Genomic DNA, 19,339 nt, shown 5'->3' with positions numbered 1-19,339 from the left:
TTTGCCGCTTCCCTGCTTACCAATCCCCACTTGTGTTAGATGCAGCTATTCAATAATGTCAAAGGGCAAAGGGCAGATTGCCCTTGGGGTGGGGGGGAAAGTAATTCTCAGCTAGAATTAAAGTTATTATCTTCAAACTGAAATGGCGATGGATTCCTTCTTTGCTCTATCTCCAGCTCAGAAAAAAACACCTCCTTTCTGAGATAAAGCAGAGAGCAAAGCAGATATCTCATCCTTTCACATCTGCCTCCCCATCCTCCCCTCCCTTCCCAGACAAAGTTTTAATTATATTTGATAGCTCTTCTTTGAAATCTCCAGGAGTTAAGTAATTTCTTTGCACTGTAAGCCTATCGGCGTGTCGCCTGCACTGCCCCACATACATATGCATTCGCTCGCGGTTTGCACTCGAGCAAAAAGCAATTCAGCGAGCAAGTGTCTCGTAATCTCACTTAAAGCTGCTGCCGTGATACACGCAGACAAGCCCTGGTTGACACATCTGTTTAATGGCACATTTGTGTCAAGAGCTGGGCTGGCAAGTGGGGATTCCCCAAGCAGAGGTTCCGGTGAAGGGTGCTTGGCAAATATAGTCTTTGCGGATACCGATATGAACTAACCTGATCTGAGCTTTCCACATGAATTTGCAAATCAGTTCTAGGGAAGGAGGGACGCATTGAAATCTGGTCCATCCCAGTTCTCAGAGAGAACAGGACTCAACCCATTCTGCCCTGCTTCCAGGTGGATTTTTAATGGAATGTCCTTACAAACCCACCAGGCTATCTATCTATCTATCTATCTATCTATCTATCTATCTATCTATGTGATTAATAAGTCTCTTCTTGTGACACATCTCAAAGCACATTTTCACAAAACACTTAGATAAAGCAAGTGGGTATGTAAGAACAATTCAAAACCACTACATCTATAAAAACAGATAAAGCTATTACATGGATTAAAAAAAAAAAAAGGAATTTCAAACCCAAGACAAGTAGCTACTGGGATCAGAATCTCCATTTAGAAAGTTTGCTTTAAATATACATTTAAAAGCATCTTACTGGATGGTCCGAGGATTGTGCTCTGCTTTCATTCCCCCAACTTTTCCCCCTTTAACGTTTCTGAAATTGTTTATCCCGCTTATCACAGCCTGAGCAGTTCTCTACTTGATATTGTGCACCTTGAATGAACATAGAACAAACCCCTTCCCATGGAGCAATGGGGTTTTATGCTGTTTCGGGAGGAATTGTGCAGGAAAAAAACCAACCCAAATCAAAACTATGGCTGTAATTGTAATCTCACCTACGTAGGAGTAAGCCCCACTCAATTCAGTCAGTCTTACTTCTGAGAAGACACGTTTGGGCTTGCAGCCTCAGGTGTTCACTGCCTTTCACACCTCCAGTGCAGATCGCCACTCAAAAAAATATTTTCAAAAAATATTAAGGCACAATTTGAGAATAAATACTTTCAGAAATGCATACTTTCTAAGAATAGGTATTTAAATGTGGATTTTGTGCATATTCCGTCAGCTCCAGCTGGTGACCCAGCTATACCCCTACCTGCACAGGAAAACCTAACTTCTGTTATCTGTGCTCTGGAAACCTCTAGGTTAGATTACTGCAATATGTTATATGTGGGGCTGCCTCTGAAAATGGCTCAGTAACTTCAGCTGGTGCAGAATTCAGTGGCCAGGTTGCTCACCAGGGCAAAACAGTTTGAGAATATTACAACGATCTTGGCCCAACTGCACTGGCTGCCAATTAGTTTCCGAACCCAATGTGCTGGTTTTTACCTGTAAAGCCTTAAACAGCTCAGAACTGCAATACCTCAAGGACCGCCTCTCCCTATGTTGTTGTTGTTGTTTAGTCGTTTAGCCGTGTCCGACTCTTCGTGACCCCATGGACCAGAGCACACCAGGCACTCCTGTCTTCCACTGCCTCCCGCAGTTTGGTCAAACTCATGTTGGTAGCTTCGAGAACACTGTCCAACCATCTCGTCCTCTGTCGTCCCCTTCTCCTTGTGCCCTCCATTTTTCCCAACATCAGGATCTTTTCCAGGGACTCTTCTCTTCTCATGAGGTGGCCAAAGTATTGGAGCCTCAGCTTCAGAATCTGTTTTTTCCAATGAGCACTCAAGGCTGATTTCCTTCAGAATGGATAGGTTTGATCTTCTTGCAGTCCATGGGACTCTCAAGAGTCTCCTCCAGCACCACAATGTAAACCTATGTAAACCGGCCCAAACCCTGCAATCATAATCTGAGGCCCTTCTTCATGTGACTCCACCACAAGGGGTTGGCAACATGCGGATGGGCCTTTTCTGCAGTGGCTCCCCACTTGTCAAATACTCTTCCCAAGGAGGCTCGCCTGGAGCCTTCATTACATATCTTTAGGCACCAGGCAAAAACGTTTGTCTTCAACAAGGCCTTTGGTTGATGAACATTCTACAGCATTTTAAATGTGTCTGTGAAAGGAGGGTTATTGGTTTGCTTTTGTTCATATTTTTATTTTGTATTTTTGTGCTGTGAACCACCCAGCCATCTTGGAATGAAGGGCAGTATACAAACTTAATAAAAATAAAATATAATAATCATAATAATAGTAAAAAAAAATTATTTATACCCCACCCTTCCCGGTTCAGAAAACTGGGCTCAGGGCTGCTAACAACAAATTTAAAACACTTAATTGATGCAACAAAAACCAGCATAAAATACACTATAAAACATGAATAACAATAAATTCAAAAATCAAAAATCAATTTAGGGGGGGAAATCCATCCAATAAACATCAGATGATCATCAGGCCTAGCTTGCTAAATTAGTCCTATTCGGGCCAGCGAGGAGACCAGGGGAGAATTAGCTATGGGATCCCAGAGCAGGTAATCTTCATAAAAATGGGAGGGGGAAAGGAAGGGGGGGAAAGATCAGGCTAAGTTCAAATTGAAAGCCAGACAGAATAGCTCTGTCTTACAGGCCCTGTGGAAGGAAGTTAAATCCTGCAGGGCCCTGGTCTCATGGGACAGAGCATTCCACCAGGTCGGAACCATCACTGAGAAGGCCCTACTGGGACCGAGATTGATTCTCCAGCATCTTCAGGTAGAGGTGAGAAGGAATTATGGATGGAACCCTGAAGGACCACTGCCACCAAGCAAAAACAATACTGAACTGGACAGGCCAATGATCTGACTCAATATCAGGCAGGTTCCTATGTCCCTAAGTCTCTACATGTACACCTCCACTCCAGCAAGCAAGAGATGTTATCCCAGTTCAAGGGCAGATTCCAGCCAGGCAAAAGCATTCAAGAATGATGCAAAGCAAGGCTGGTGAGGGGTATGATCTGGGGAGAGGAGCATGGCCTGGGAAGAGGGGGAAATGGAAGAGAAATGGAGTGAATTGTGTTCCTGTGTTTTCACATCAAGACACGCTGGGGAAATATGTGCAGAAAACCACTTCCCCCCCTCAGATAATGCGTCAAAAGAACTGTGTCAAATAGAGGTGACAAAGGATGACATTTAAAAATAACAATTCATGGAGAATTGGTGGCATTTGAGGATTATTGAAGAGCTAAGATATGAAACTGCTGAACTATTAACTAAAATATGCAACTTCTCCATAAAAAAATACCTTCTTAACCCATTTGACTGGAAGGTAGCCAAAGTAAAACCAATTTATAAAAGTAGCCAGGTGGGATCCAAGAAATTACAGGCATGTCAACCTAACTTCTGTCTCTAGTAAATCAGTCGAAAGCATGATTAAGACTAGAATTGTTAAACCTTTAGAAAAATAAGCCTTGCTTAGGAAAAGGCAGCATGGCTTCTGCAAAGGGATGCTTCCCTTCGCTAGCTTTTTAACCTTTCCTTTTAACAAATTCCTCACCAAAGAACCCTGAAGAAACATAGCAATGTTGGGATGAGAAAACCAGAGCTCCTACCATTCCAGTTAATGGATTTTAAAACAAGAGGTTAGGAATAAATGGATAACCTTTCACAACCAAGGGAAAAGAACATAAAGGTGTGCGTTTCCCCTCCTGTTAATATTATTTAGCGTATTTATAAAATGTTTCAGGGTCAGGGATAGAATGCGAAGTGGGCAACTTTGCAGGTGAAACCAGCCTTTTTCAAAGGCTGAAATTCTGAGCAGACTAGAGAGAGCTCCAAATGGATTTCTCCAAACTCAGGACCAGAAGAACGTCCTGGATCAACTCAATGACCCATCTAGTCCAGCATTCTGTTCTCACAGTGGCTAACCAGGTGTCTAGGGGAAGGCTTCAATCAGAATCTCAATTCAACAGCATTTTCTTCACTTGTGCTGCCCAGCAACTGGAATTCAGAGGCCTACTGCCTTTGATGCTGGAGGTATCACATGGCCATGATAGCTGACAGCCCTTGATGGTCTTATTTCCCATAAATTTGTCTAAACCCCTTTTAAAGTTGGCCATCTTGTGACAGTAAATTATGTAGCCTGTGAGCTAAATTTGCATTAAATGTTGGCGGACGGACAAGAGAATGCCAGCTCAGATTCAATGTAAGCAAAGTGATTCACAATGGAATTCAAGACATCCAATATATTTGTTAAGTGTTTGTATATGCTCTCGATTGGTGTCATTTGGCTGTATCTCCCCAAGAAAGAGCTGCAAACTCATCAAGCAAAATCTGAAAGAAAATGGAACAAGGTAAAAGGGAAATCCAAGGGAAGGTCCTAAAATTAAAATACCGAACATCTTAGTACCATTGTGGCCCATCCATGCTTAGAACCTACTACACACTGTCAGTTGTGCAACCTTAAAATGTGTACCATGGATGTGGAGACACTTCAGTAGCATGGCAGTACTTCATTATGAGGGCTTATTAAACAAATTCCAGACCTGCTTACATCCAGAAGTGCCATTGCTCTCAATGGAATTTTCTTGGAAGTCAATACACTCAAGGTTGCATTACTAACCACATACCCCTCAACTGCCCTGATTAAATCAGGACATGCTGTATGTGTGATATCTCTCACGAGAGCCCAGAACCCAAAACCACACATTTTTGGGCTTTATGCTCTCACAAGAGTCACATGACTTGTGTGGGAGAGTGGCCTGGAAGACGCAGGTCCTGGTTTTCAGCCTCAGTGTGTTGGATGGTATATAATCAGAAGGGCTGGTCACCAGATTTATCTGTGGCCCAAACCCTGAGCCAATGTGGACCTATTTGGAGAGATCTGGGTCCCAGATCACTGCAGGTCAGGTTGAGAGCCCAGAGCCATTTGGGCTTTCAGTGGAGAGGGGCATCAGGCAGGAAGAAGAGGCAAGTGTGAGTGACAAGGCTGAGAAAGGAGAAAAAGGGGGCACGCAGCAGTAGCATCTTCACAGGAGAAGGTAGGGGAATGCCTTTCCCACCAGTCTTCTCATTCTTCCAGAGCCTCTCCTCTTTCCTGAACCTTCCTTCCCCCTGAAGCCACTTGGATAGGAGCAGCACCAGCAGGATTTTCCTGATATCACCTTGTGGCGATCATAAAGGGTCCCCGGACGTTTGACGGTCTATTGATCCCTGTGCCACCACTGTGATCGCTTCCCTGCTGCCACCAACCCGTTTCTCTTGGGTACACACGCCGTCCAGACAGTTGTTAACATTAAACCAATTAAACAAGTTTATTTATAAGCATTAACAAGTTTATGGTTTCAGATAATTTTTCTTGTCAGTTTCTTAATCTTAGTTTCTTTACTGACCTATACCTTCATATTACCTACTAACTGATTATACCAACTGTTTAACTGACTCCTCCTAACAGATTCTCTCACTCACTCACATCAAACTATCCCAACCCCCAGACTTATCCTCCCTCTCTCTTCTCTAACACCCAACTGACTCCTTAACAACATGAACTCTAACTCTAACTCCTCCCCTTGGGTTCCCACTGGCCAATCACTTCACACTCATTTAACCCTTTCCTTATGACCCAGCAAACGCCACACATCTTCATGGCATTTGAAGGAGCTGTGGAAGTAGCAGCTCCCACACTACAAAGGTAGTGCAAGTTGGGCTGCTCACATGCAGATATTTCTGCATCAGTGGAAATGGGCAGGTCAGTTTCTTTCCAGTACACATCAGTTTTGCATGTGTTTATTCCTAAATCCATTTCATCCCATTTCAGGATTAAACCTGCACAAAATTTGGTTTCTAAAATACATGATTTTGAAGCAGATTTTATCCTAAAAGATGGACTTTTAAATTGATTGAGCCAAGAACTGTATTGCAACATTCAGAGAAGTGGACTCTTGGAAGGATAATAATTGTTCCAATTCATGTATCCCCATCCAGGAGGTGAAAATTAGACCAGTTCATTTTTATTTTTATTTTAAAAAGGACTGTACAAAGTTCTCCTCCACATCCCTACAACAACACGTTATTTATTTGCAATTAGTTGTTGAGTCCTCAGCTGAAATGACATGCTGTGTTCAATCATTTTTAGTATCAGTGTGAATAACCACGAAAATGGCCCACTAGGAACAGGAAAAAGATTTTTTTTTTAAAAAAAAAAACTACCTACATAAATAGACAGAACAATGAGTAATCATCTGAGAAAATGGAAGATAGGTTTTTTAGGATGAAAAAACAGATGGTGGTTCTGAAGAAATGATGTGTTCTTAATATTTGTATTGATAACGGCTTGGCAGAGACAAAAGTTCCGGAAGTTTTCCTTTCTTCTTGATTGACTGCTTTTGCCTTTATCGTTTCTGGGTTTGGGCTGCAGAAATAAAAAATCTGTCTCTATAAAGGCATTTGCCGCTCTCCTGTGCATGGACATTTGTTGATGCAGTGGCCTGAGAGACTAAGTAACCTACCGGTGAGGCTGCCACAGTGTAACTCTGCCATACAGAAACCAGGAGGAAGGATGAAGAACCCTTAGGTTCCAACAGGACTTCAAAGTATGACAATGTGTCCTCCGTTTTTTGAGAAATCCAAAGCCCAGATAGCATCCCCCAAAACTGATACTGCACACTTAGAGTTTAGTGCAAATCCAGTGGAACTTTCAAGAAATGAGGTCAGGTTTCCCCATTACTATGATGGGATTTGCTTAAAGAAAGTCAATATATCTTCCTCTTCCTTTTTCTCTTTTATAGAAAAAGCAGCTTTTTTCATATGTACAGCTGCACCACTCATGAGGTTTGTCCAGAACACAGAAATTCAAGCAAGCCGCTAAAACTGCAGCACAACTTCAAGGTTCATATTATTATGCATACCAAAATCAGCTGGATAGCTTTGCTATAGAAAACCCCATAGAAAATTTCCATTATTATGACAGTTATAAATCCTAATGTTGTCGAAGAGTCTAAATGACAGAAGATGACACATAGCCCCGCCGAGTGCTGAATCCCATTACTGACGTGGTTTTCCCCCTCCTCTCTTTTTCTTAACAGCTTCGAGCGCATGCAGTGGATATGAATGGAAACAAAGTAGAGAACCCCATTGATCTCTACATCTACGTTATTGACATGAATGACAACAGACCAGAGTTCATAAACCAGGTCTATAACGGATCCGTTGATGAAGGATCCAAACCAGGTACGGTAGGAATTGCCCGTGGAACTGTTGCAAGTCTTTAGATAATAAAGTGCTGTTTTATATTGTGTCCCTTGCCCATCCTTGGCATTGTTGTTTATTTTTATGTAGAGCGTCCATTAAAGAACAGGAGGGGGTGTGGAGGAATCCCAGAGCAGTTGACACATTCAGCCCTTGAACAGCATTGGGTTCGTTCACACCAAATCATAAAAACGACAAGATTCTTTTAGTGCAAGGAAATAGATGCTATTAGTCAAGAGCCCTGGGCATGACCCACTTCTGGGTCTCAGATAGCAAGTAATGCAATTACAAGCCCAAAGCACAGGCCAGACCCATACAGAGGCAGGGGTACACTTGCCCTGGGCTTCGGAGGGCTAAGCTGGTTGGGGGCTCCACCAGACTTAAACTGTTATGCCATGAATGCCCCTTGCCTCCCAGCTGACCAATGACGTAATGGATCTAAACCACTGAGCCTCTTGGGCTTGCCGATCAGAAGGTCAGCAGTTCGAATCCCTGTGACGGGGTGAGCTCCCGCTGCTCTGTCCCAGCTCCTGCCAACCTAGCAGTTCAAAAGCACACCAGTGCAAGTAGATAAATAGGTACCGCTGCAGTGGGAAGGTAAATGGAGTTTCCGTGCACTCTAGTTTCCATCACGGTGTCCTGTTGCTCCAGAAGTGGTTTAGTCATGCTTGGCCACATGACCCGTAAAACTGTCCATGGACAAACACCGGCTCCCTCAGCCTGAAAGCGAGATGAGCGCCGCAATCCCATAATCGCCTTTGACTGGACTTAATCATGCAGGGGTCATTTACCTTTTACCTTTTTTTATGGAAGTCTTCAATAGTAAAATCTGGACCTGAGTTACTGCATACTTGCGTGTAGCATCAGATCAGATTAGGCAGCAGAGCTGAGGCAGCACATCTCATGCTCAAGACTCCTGCCCTGGGTTTCAGACAAGCTTTGCATGGGCCTGGCATGAGCTGTACTACGTAACTCTGGGGTCTGTGTGAGCTGAGTAGGGGTGGGGAGGTATTCGATTCAGTTTGCATTTAAAGGCAAATGTACCTAATTTGCACTTTCTTAAAACTGAAACAAAGGCAGCCTTTGAAATCCGCACTTCTCCAAATTTTACAGTGCGGCTCTCTGGCCAAGTCATGTATACAAAAATGCATATACTAGGCTGAAATGTGCATAAAAATGGATATATTCATGAAAATGTATTATATTAGGAAACACCGAATTGCAAAAAATAAATAAATTGGGGAAACTGCAAATAAAAAAATGTGTTTATTAGGAGAAATCCGCACTAAAATGCTGTTGAATTTTTGAGAGGATTTATTATTATTATTATTATTATTATTATTATTATTATTATGGCAAACTCATGTAGAACTGAGAATAATACTGGAAAACAAGAAACTGACAGAAGCCAAAACTGGCACGTTGATCTGTGCCTAGTGTTGAGTAGCCCCTACCTTTGACTTCCATGCAAAAGTTCCTTTCCCAAAGGACGTTCCTTGAGCGGGGTAACTTAATGCAATTCCCTCCAGCTGTTGTTACAGCTTCCAACAGTCCCACCAGCATGGCCAAAGGTCAGGGATTATGGAATATGTAATACAGCAAAATCTGGAGGGACACAAACATCTGCAGAGCACCACGTTGACCATCCATGTCCTTGCAGTTCAACAATGGAGGCAATCACCTGGAAATATGGTGAGTTTTCCGTCAGTTTGAGCACAGGCTGAATGGCCATTTGTTGGGGATGCATTGACTCCCTTGGATTTCCTGCATCACACAAAATCCTAGTTTAGGCAGCCTAATTTCTCCCTTCCTGGTCTATGATTCTAGGCTTTCCCTTTTTTTTCTGCTTCTCTCTTTTCCCTTCTCATTAAAATGCAGAAGGAAATTAAAAACAAAACAGAAGAAATGATGTAGCTGAAACTTGCATAATGCAGCTTAGGCTGGAACGTGAACCACTTCTGGGTCTCAGATAGCAAGTAATGCAATTCAATGTAAGTTAGGCAGAACTTAGATCTTCTATCACTCCCCATCAGTTAAATCAGTTATTCAGAGCATCCATTGAGGGCGTATACCCATTGGGACTGGTAGGGCAGAAGGCAAGGAGACCAACAGTAACTAGTACTGGAGCCGATGACAGGCAGAGCCAATTAATCCTTCTTTTGTGCTCATTCTCCTCCCTGCAGAGCAACTCTGAGGCTAAGGGCTGAAAGCCAGGGCTGCTTTTAAGGAGGAAGGCAGGCAGGCAGGTGGGAGCTGGCCGAGGGCAGGCCAAGGTTGGTGGGACAGTGCCCAGTTTTCCTGAATGAACCAACCTCCATGGAGAATATCACTGCACCGGCTCAAGGAACGGAGCGATTTGCAATCTTTGAGAGAGATTGGGCCCGGATGCATTCCCAGGTGTTGTGAACCTAACCCAACAAGCCAAGCTTCAGTAGTGGCTTGTGAAAGGCGGGAGTCAGCAGTGAGATTTTCCTGCTGGTAGAACTCCATTTATCAGAATGGAGAAAGCCAAGGTGGCAGTGGGGTCAGGGGAACTCCAGGCTGCCACTACCAACCCTCAACTCCTCCAGTCTCGCCACCACTCTTTCTATCTTGTCAAACTTCCCACACCACTGTCACTGCCCCTCACCCACTAGCCACTGTTTATAAATACATTTTTTATAGCAAAAAATGATGAAACTCTACACTGCGAAAGGGTTTCCGTACCTTATATCCACCCCTGTTGTTGTTGTTGTTGTTGTTGTTGTTGTTGTTGTTTAGTCATTTAGTCGTGTCCGACTCTTCATGACCCCATGGACCAGAGCACACCAGGCACTCCTGTCTTCCACTGCTCCCGCAGTTTGGTCAAACTCATGCTGGTAGCTTGTGCCCTCCATCTTTCCCAACATCAGGGTCTTTTCCAGGGAGTCTTCTCTTCTCATGAAGTGGCCAAAGTATTGGAGCCTCAGCTTCAGGATCTGTCCTTCCAGTGAGCACTCAGGGCTGATTTCCTTAAGAATGGATAGGTTTGATCTTCTTGCACTCCATGGGACTCTCAAGAGTCTCCCCCAGCACCATAATTCAAAAGCATCAATTCTTTGGCGATCAGCCTTCTTTATGATCCAGCTCTCACTTCCATACATCACTACTGGGAGAACCATAGCTTTAACTATACAGACCTTTGTTGGCAAGGTGATGTCTCTGCTTTTTATCCACCCCGTTAGCTCTTCAAAATGCTCTTTTTAAACCATCTATGTTCCTTAGTCAAGAGAAACTGTTGCCTTCATCGTCTTCAAAATGTGACCACCTGCATTGAGATAAATCAATTATTTCCAGTAATTAGTCCATTAAATCGGTCCATCTGACAAATTTAAGGCAGCTAATTGACAGCAAATTTCATCTGTCAGGAGCTTTAATAATAACAAATGTGAAGGAATTCAGTGTTTGGTGTATTATTTTTTTTAGGAGAAATGTAGGTTATTTTGTGAACAGTAGGGAACGTGCTGAGAAATCAAGATCTCAGGGCAGACTTAATGAGGTTGTTTTCCCTTGATAAATTTGTCTTCCACTGTTGTTTACCTGGTGGAAGGGTTAAATATCACATGCCTCCTGGATTGTGTCAGCAAACATTTGTCATAACCTCTCCATTGCCTGGGGTAGTTGTCATATAAAAAACCTCCGGAGGACACCATTTTTAACAAGAGGAAAGGCAATTGGGATTGATTGCCTTTCTGCCGGTTGAGGAATTGGAATAGGGCACCAAAATTCGTAGCAGGGACAAAGTGTTTTGACTCATGCCTTGAGGGGGGAAAGTCCACACCTCTTCTCTTTTGCTTTGTTTTGCTGTTGTACTGACACTGGGTCTACACCTGCAGCAGAATGAGCTGATAGAGCAAACCACACCACTTTAGACCCACCACCAGCTCCAGGCTCTAAGGTGTCATCTTTGGAGCCCTTCCTGGAGGTCTCTTGGGAGGCAAGGTCCCACCACCACTCTTCTTCATCCAGCCAGTCCCTGACACACATCCAGAAATGTCCAGGCTAGAACCTGCCTCCCAGAAGTGCTAAGGTTTCATCTGGCTGCATGGAGGGTTTTGTTTTGTTTTGAAGGTCATACAACATTCAAAAGTGCTCTTCCTTACCTGTAGCTTGTTGTGGGGCAGCCCACATGCCTGCTTCATTCTACTGCCTACATCACCATCTCCTTCTTTATCTAGTCTAGGGGGGGACTAACCTTCTCTTTTCTTTCTTTTTTATATACATTTTTATTAGTTTTCAACATATCATTTTCAACCATAATTAAACATACTTTCATATCTTGTACCATTATTTTGTTTTTACTTCCATCAATCACATCTGAAAATTTTCCAAACTATTCACTTAATATACATTTCTTACTTTCACTATTACATTTAAATCTCATAACTAATATCTCTATTCTTTCTTTACTTTGAAATATTTCATATATTTCTCCTTACAAAATTTCATGTAGTCCTCCTAGCGTAATTTGTTGATTACAGTTGCTCTTCAAATAGTTCATATATTTCTTCCAACCTTCTGTGAATCTCTGGTCCCGCAGGTTTTGAATCCTTCCTGTCATTTTATCTAATTCTGCGTAGTCCATTAATTTTGTCTGCCATTCTTCTTTCATCGGGATTTCTTCTCACTTCCATTTCTGGGCTAACAATACTCTTGCCCTAACCTCCTTCTTTCAGCTGGAGGAGGACTGCATTTCCTCATGGGCAGCCTTCCCGGGGCCACATGAGAGTGGGGGGTGGGGCCACAAAAATGTGTGGAGCAATGAATGCCATGCTTACGTTGGTAGAGTAGGCTGTGTTCCAGCCATGCAAAAGTCACAGATTTCTACACACACACACACACACACACACACACATACACACACCACCCCTCTGCTCTCCAGCCAGACAAGCATGGTCACCCTTTCAAGGACACAACCAGCCAAGAGCAGCAATCAAGGAATTTATTGAGCAAGGCCAGCACAGAATGTGGAGAGTGCCAATGGCCAGAGGGGGGCACATTCTGCCTAAAGTCTGAGTCCCTCCACTCCTGGCCTCATCCCTTGTTGCTTCTTTGATGCTTTAGCTGAGATTCCTGCATTGCCGGGGGTTGGACAAGATAGCCCTTGGGGTCCTTTTCAATTCTGCCTTTCTGCAGTTCTATGATTGTATGATTCGTGGACAGAATTGTTGAATATTGGGCCCTTACATTCCCACGCTAAATAACTAACTAACTAACTAACTGACAGACTGACTGACTGACTGACTGACTAACTAACTAACTATCTTCTAAAATTGTCAAAATGGTTTACAACTATATATCTCTATATCTATCTATATAACTTTAAAAATTAAAAATAAAAGTCAGCAACCACCAACAACCTATTATGGAAATATATTTTCATAATTCCCTGCATAAGCCTGTTGGCACAGAAAAAAAATTCAGCAGGTGTTTAAAGGTTGAAACATATAACTGTCAATTTATACATTGCCTGTTCAGTTCAGATTAGTTTTTAAACTCAGGACATGATTGAACTCACTGACCACCCACTATGTAACCTGAGCGAGCCTTAGTGATTATATAGTATACAGCAAGCCCTTCTCCTGCAGGATCTCTATTTTGCAAGAGCACGTCTTGGAGGAGCTTTGGCAGCAAGCTCTGGGTTTCTGGAATGCATTTGGATAATTCCTTTGACGTTCAGGTGCATGCAGATGTTTTCAGCACGCTTAAAATGCTCTTAGTGCAAGAAGGATCCTACACTCCATCAGGATTTCAGCGGGCGAAAAACTGTTATGAGCTCACATGTACGTTGAAATGAGCTGATGTCCTCTTGACACTTCCATGGCAAATCAAACTTCCTGTGTCTTACTCTAAAACAAATCAATACAGAAAAGAGTTACCAGATGTTAAACTAGCTCTGCTTATTAGGATGATAGATAGAGTAAATTGCAGCTTCTTCCTGTTTAAAATCCGGATAAGCCTTTAAGCTATTAAATCAGAATTGGATACCTTTGACTACAAAATGCTTGCTCCTCTGGTTAGAGCTATGGGCTTGGGTGGGATTTTTTTCTTTCTTGTTGTTTTACTATCTATCCCAAACTGTAATACGGGTACAAAACTGTCTCTCCTATTCAGAAGCAATTACATTCTCCTTTGATGTATTTCCCCAGAACTAACCCGTTACTTAATCTGTATTCTCTTAAAAGGTTTATATTGGGTATTGAATTTCTCTTCCTTGCCTTTGCTAAATTTCGTGGGGACCGAGCCATGAGAAGCCCTCATTCTGCACCTACAGCAATAATGGTGATGTTATGCCTTTGAGAAAAAAGACAAGGTCATGGAGTCAGATGGTCCTGCCTATGGGTGCCTTGACAGCTGCAAGTGTGGGCGCCAACTGGCTCAGCCTTGTCCTTTTATTCTGCTTTGTTCTTTATCCAGAACAATTAACTCTTTTTTGTCCAATAATGCAAAAGATGCACTTTAAGTTATGGGGAAAACCTTGCTGGCTGGGTCATTACAGTCTTCAAACAAAAACATCTCGGAGGTCCTGGGCCACAGGGAGGCTAGGCTGGCCTCAACCAGAGCCAGGGCTTTTTCGGCTGTGGCCCCAATCTGGTGGAACGCTCTGTCACAAGAGACTAGGGCCCTGCGGGACTTGACATCTTTCCGCAGGGCCTGCAAGACAGAGCTGTTCCACCAGGCCTTTGGCCGAGGCACAGTCTGACCCCCTCCTTTGGTAATCCTCATAGAACTCTAGCCCAGTGGTTGCCATTATTATGATTTTGAATTGATTTTAGAATGCTGTGTTACTTTATTGTTAGTGGCTCTGAGCCTGGCTTCGGCTGGGGAGGGCGGGATATAAATAAAATATTATTATTATTATTATTATTATTATTATTATTGTTATTATTATTATTATTAATGTCACGTTTAGGGAAGGTACAGTGGTGAATAATCTGAAATCTGTGGTCATTCAACCCTACTTTGAAAAGATCTACCCATGTATACATTAATACTGATCACTAGACTTCCCTTCCTGGGGAAGTTTGGTCAGTAGAAGTTCTGGACAGTTGACAACCAACAATGCTGGGAATTGAAGTGTGTACAAGTTTGTTTATTGGGTAACGTAGGGTTGGGAAGGGTTATAGAGACAAGCTGGGTGCAACTCTTCAGCTTTGTTTCAATGGACAATATGCCAATATGTTGTAGCTCCTACAACAGAGGCTTTTGCACAGAGCAATTTGCAAGGTTCTAACCCATTCAAATTTTACAGATTTTCTGTTTTGAAATGTAGATAGTGATGATGGAATTGAATCCTGAAATTTGACATTATGCTTTAAAATCAAGGTCTGCCTATCACCTAATTGGATAAAGGTATTAACTACATTAATACAAAAATAACGAACTGCTGTTGCAAGATAGATGTCAAAAACTGAAGACAGTCAGATGTTTCCTGTCACAGTTTGTCAGCTATCAAATACCATCATACCAACTGTCAGTTCATATCAAATATTGAAATCGGTTATTAAATGCCATCAGATGTCAAAATGCCAGGCACTGGAGAATATTCTCCCTCAAAATTCCCAGACAAGAATTGCAGAGGAGGAGTTTGGGGAGTGGGGAGATTTGCTTCAGCTGAGTTACTCATCCTCAGACTTTTGGATAGAGGTGAGTTTAAAATCTCCTGGTATAAAGGTGGAAGGGAGGCCCATGAATATTATGGTTGCCTTTGTGATTTCTAAGAAATTATTTCTTTCTTTTATTGAAAGGGGGGAGAGTAGTCGTTTTATAATGCCAAACAGTACATTATTATATTGAAAGCAAGATAGTCCTTGTGGAATTAAACTGCTAGCCCATGTAAGCAAAGGCATATCAAGCCTGCTATATATTGCACCCCCGGCTCACATTAAAAAGGAACTCCCTTTGCTCTGCCTTAAAAATGCCGAAGAATAAATTCTTCCTAACTGCTTCTCATGTCATTAATGTAAGGTTATGCAGATGAAGCCTTTAGTGTTCGCTTTTTTTTTATTACGTGTTAAACACGGGTCTTTGCTGAGCTTTTGAAACAAGTTCAGAACATGAAATAGATTTGAACCATTTTTAAAAACACACACCCCAAATCAGCATTCCCCCCCCCTTTTCCCGAGCTGTTTTGATTTAATGCACTGCTGCTGATTGAAAGTGTATCTTAAAAGGCCATGTTTTACTCTCCTCAAATAATGTTCTGCTTCTTTGAACTTTGCCTCTCTATGAAGAACATAGCTAAGTTTCAAAAATAAAAATAAAAAAATAGCAGCTGCAAAGCCAGAACTGAAAATTCCCACTGGACCCTCCAGCAGTCTTAATCAGCAAAGTTCTTTTCCGGCTGCAGAAGTTTCCTTTCAAGAGTAGATAAAGGTCTCCAGATTCCACAGTTTCTTCTTTCAGTGGCGTACAGGTGGCAGGTATGCTTTCCGTCCCCAGAAGATGCTCCTTGTTGCAAATTGGGCATTGCTGACGTGGGTGGCGTTGTGGGTTAAACCACAGAGCCTAGGACTTGCCGATCAGAAGGTCTGCGGTTCGAATCTCCGCAACGAGATGAGCTCCTGTTGATCGGTCCCTGCTTCTGCACACCTAGCAGTTCGAAAGCACGTCAAAGTGCAAGTAGATAGACAGATACCGCTCCGGCGGGAAGGTAAACAGCATTTCCGTGCGCTGCTCTGGTTCGCCAGAAGTGGCTTAGTCATGCTGGCCACATGACCCAGAAGCTGTACACCGGCTCCCTTGGCCAATAAAGCAAGATGAGTGCCGCAACCCCAGAGTCGGTCACGACTGGACCTAATGGTCAGGGGTCCCTTTACCTTTAAAGCCATACTGCAACAATAGAAGAAAGATTTCCTTAAACCATATATGCCAACTCAACCACCCCAATCAGCAGAATGTTGCAGATGCCACATAACACCCATTTCATGTTTGTAAGAACAAAATCTTTGGAACTCCCTGCCTATTGATATCAGGCAGGTGTCTTCACCATCCTCTTTTCAGTGCCTGCCAAAAACATTTTTGTTTAGACAAGCCTACCCATATCATGCTTAGAAAGTGATGTGGATTTTTTAAACCTGTTTTTAGCCTATTGTTATTTTAACTTTTCGAAAATCTTAAATTCTTATTGTTATTTCCCGCCGTTTTTATAATTTTGTTTTATCTTTTTCGTAAGCTGCTTTGAGGGTTCTTTATTTTTAGCAATCAAGCATACATTTTATGCATGCAATCAAGTATACATTTTATGAAAGAAATAAATAGAGCAGAAGGGGTGAGCCAGTCTGTTTCTAGCCCAGGTCAATTTTGAATGTGTTCACCTGCAAGTAGAATGGGAGGAAGGATATGTTGTATATTTATGCAGCGTAATTTTAGATATATACTAATATATAAATGGGACGCAGGTGGCATTGTGGGTTAAACCACAGAGCCTAGGACTTGCCGATAAGAAGGTCGGCGGTTCGAATCCCCGCGATGGGGTGAGCTCCCGTTGCTCGGTCCCTCCTCCTGCCAACCTAGCAGTTCGAAAACACGTCAAAGTGCAAGTAGATAAATAGGTACCACTCCGGCAGGAAGGTAAACAGCCTTTCCATGTGCTGCTCTGGTTTGCCAGAAGCATGCTGGCCACATGACCCAGAAGCTGTACACCGGCTCCTTTGGCCAGTAAAGCGAGAAGAGCGCCGCAACCTCAGAGTTGGCCACAACTGGACCTAATGGTCAGGGGTCCCTTTACTTTTAACTAATATATAAACATTGTAGTACAGTATGTTTCTGTGTATGTGCTGGCTACTTAGGAAACCAGCATTTTTAGTGGAATTGTTGCAGTGAGACTCATCTTTCATTGAGATTAAGTAGCAAGATAGGAATGAGAAGGGAGAAATCCATGCAGATAAGTCTGACATCAAGATTTTCAGAAAGCGCCATCCCTACCTATAAGTCTATGTTTCAACCACACAAAATTTGCATTAAAATGTGTGTTTTAAAACATTTTTCTTTCTTTCTTTTTTACGCATTCATTCTGCTGCTTTTTGAGCCGAGAACTGAATCAAACCATTCAGGAATTGCAAAGGCTTGTGGGTAATAATAATAATAATAATAATAATAATAATAATTTATTATTTATACCCTGCCCATTATTTATACCCCGCCCATCTGGCTGGGCTTCCCCAGCCATTCTGGGCGGCTTCCCAAAAAATATTAAAATACTGTAATACATCACACATTAAAAGCTTCCCTAAACAGGGCTGCCTTCAGATGTCTTCTAAAAGTCTGGTAGTTGTTGTTCTGGTAGAGGGTGTTCCACAGGGAGGGTGCCACTACCAAGAAGGCCCTCTGCCTGGTTCCCTGTAACTTGGCTTCTCGCAGTAAGGGAACCGCCAGAAGGCCCTCGGTGCTGGACCTCAGTGTCCGGGTAGAACAATGGGGGTGGAGACGCTCCTTCAGGTATACTGGACCGAGGCCGTTTAGGGCTTTAAATGTCAGCACCAACACTTTGAATTGTGCTCAGAAACGTACTGGGTAGCTCAGTTCCCATCTGGTCACTAGCCTAGGACAGTCAAACTGAAATGGGTAAAGACTGAATTCCCCGAGAGCATTCCTAGTCAGATGTTATGCAGAAGTCCACCCCGCCACAAAACTGCCAAGGAGGTTTGTTGTCAATGTATTCATAATTTTTCACAAGATTTTCTTGTTCGCAAGGCTTCTGTTGGGAACCGGCAGCACGTTTTGATCTTTGTTGGTGTGAATGACCGCTCACCAGTCCTGACGTGGGCGGCCTTTGCGACCCGGTGCGGCTTCCCTGGCCCACGAGGCCACACCTGCCTTTGCCCCATCCCCTGGGCCATCCCCATAGGCTGCAGGTCGCCATGGCAGACACCATCAGCCAATCAGCTGCGGCCTCGGGAGCAGAGCCAGGAGCCAGAAAAGGGGGCTGCCAGCATTGCTGGTCAGCCATTCTGTTCAGTTCGTCACCCACCCAACCCTCCCTTTAAGGCGTAGTGTTAATTGCAGTCTAGTCACACCTTTTCCTTTCAGGTTCATGGGCTTTGCTACAGTCGCATGATGGTTACTGTTTCCAGGGCCAGGAAGGAGTTTTCCCTGCTCTGCAGGTTTTGCCTTCCCTGTAGCAATTGTCACAACTTTGGCGGTTTTAGGCCTTGGGCAGAATCCTTTAGTCCAGGGACATCCAACTCCAAAGCGACTGCGATCTACTCCCAGGATAAAAAAACCTGGCAGTGATCTACCCATTGCCATTGACAGGAGTTGTTGAGCTTATTTTAGGGGAGGATTGACCAAAGTTGTAAGTTGTTGAGCTTTTTTAAGGGAGGGTTGACAAAAGTTGTTCAGCCTTTGGGGGGATCAGTAAGAAACACACCGGCTATTACTTAGCTTAGTGCCATGATCGATCAACCTGTGACATCCGGCTTTAGTCCATCAGTGTAACTGAAGGGTAGCGCAGTAGCGCACCTCTCATGTGGCAGCGTTAGCAAGGCCCCAGTAGAGGGGTTTTACGCTGGGTCCCACTGACCATGAGTGCTCGGTACATGGTCAGAACCCCATAATGGGAGGAATTGGAGATGTCTGCCGTGTAAACTTACGTTCTGCAGTGTCCCCCTGAACTCCTTCCAATCCTGGCCCTTCCTCAGTTCCCAGCCGGGGGCTGAGAGGGATGCACGCCCAATGCCTAAGCCAAGGTACATCTGAAATGTAATAAAGTTGTGGCCTAATTTAATCCCATAGCACACTGTGTATGTGTCTTCTTATTTACGGGGCC

The 19,339-nt window shown here is 43.3% G+C and overlaps 1 protein-coding gene across 8 annotated transcripts in view; it reads left to right on the top strand.

Moving 5' to 3' along the window:
- Positions 1-19,339, top strand: part of CDH4 (cadherin 4) — a 792,566-nt gene that overhangs the window by 624,164 nt on the left and 149,063 nt on the right. For all 8 annotated transcript variants that reach the window (XM_081011101.1, XM_081011100.1, XM_081011099.1 and 5 more), the window contains one exon: positions 7,389-7,533. In XM_081011101.1, the coding sequence (XP_080867227.1) occupies positions 7,389-7,533 (145 nt within the window). The remainder of the gene's footprint in view (positions 1-7,388; positions 7,534-19,339) is intronic.

The sequence above is a fragment of the Podarcis pityusensis genome, assembly GCF_964106645.2.
Source record: "Podarcis pityusensis genome assembly, chromosome: 6".
Lineage (NCBI taxonomy): Eukaryota > Metazoa > Chordata > Lepidosauria > Squamata > Lacertidae > Podarcis > Podarcis pityusensis.
The sequence above is the reverse complement of the archived record's forward strand: the minus strand, read 5'-3'. Positions and strand labels throughout refer to the sequence as shown.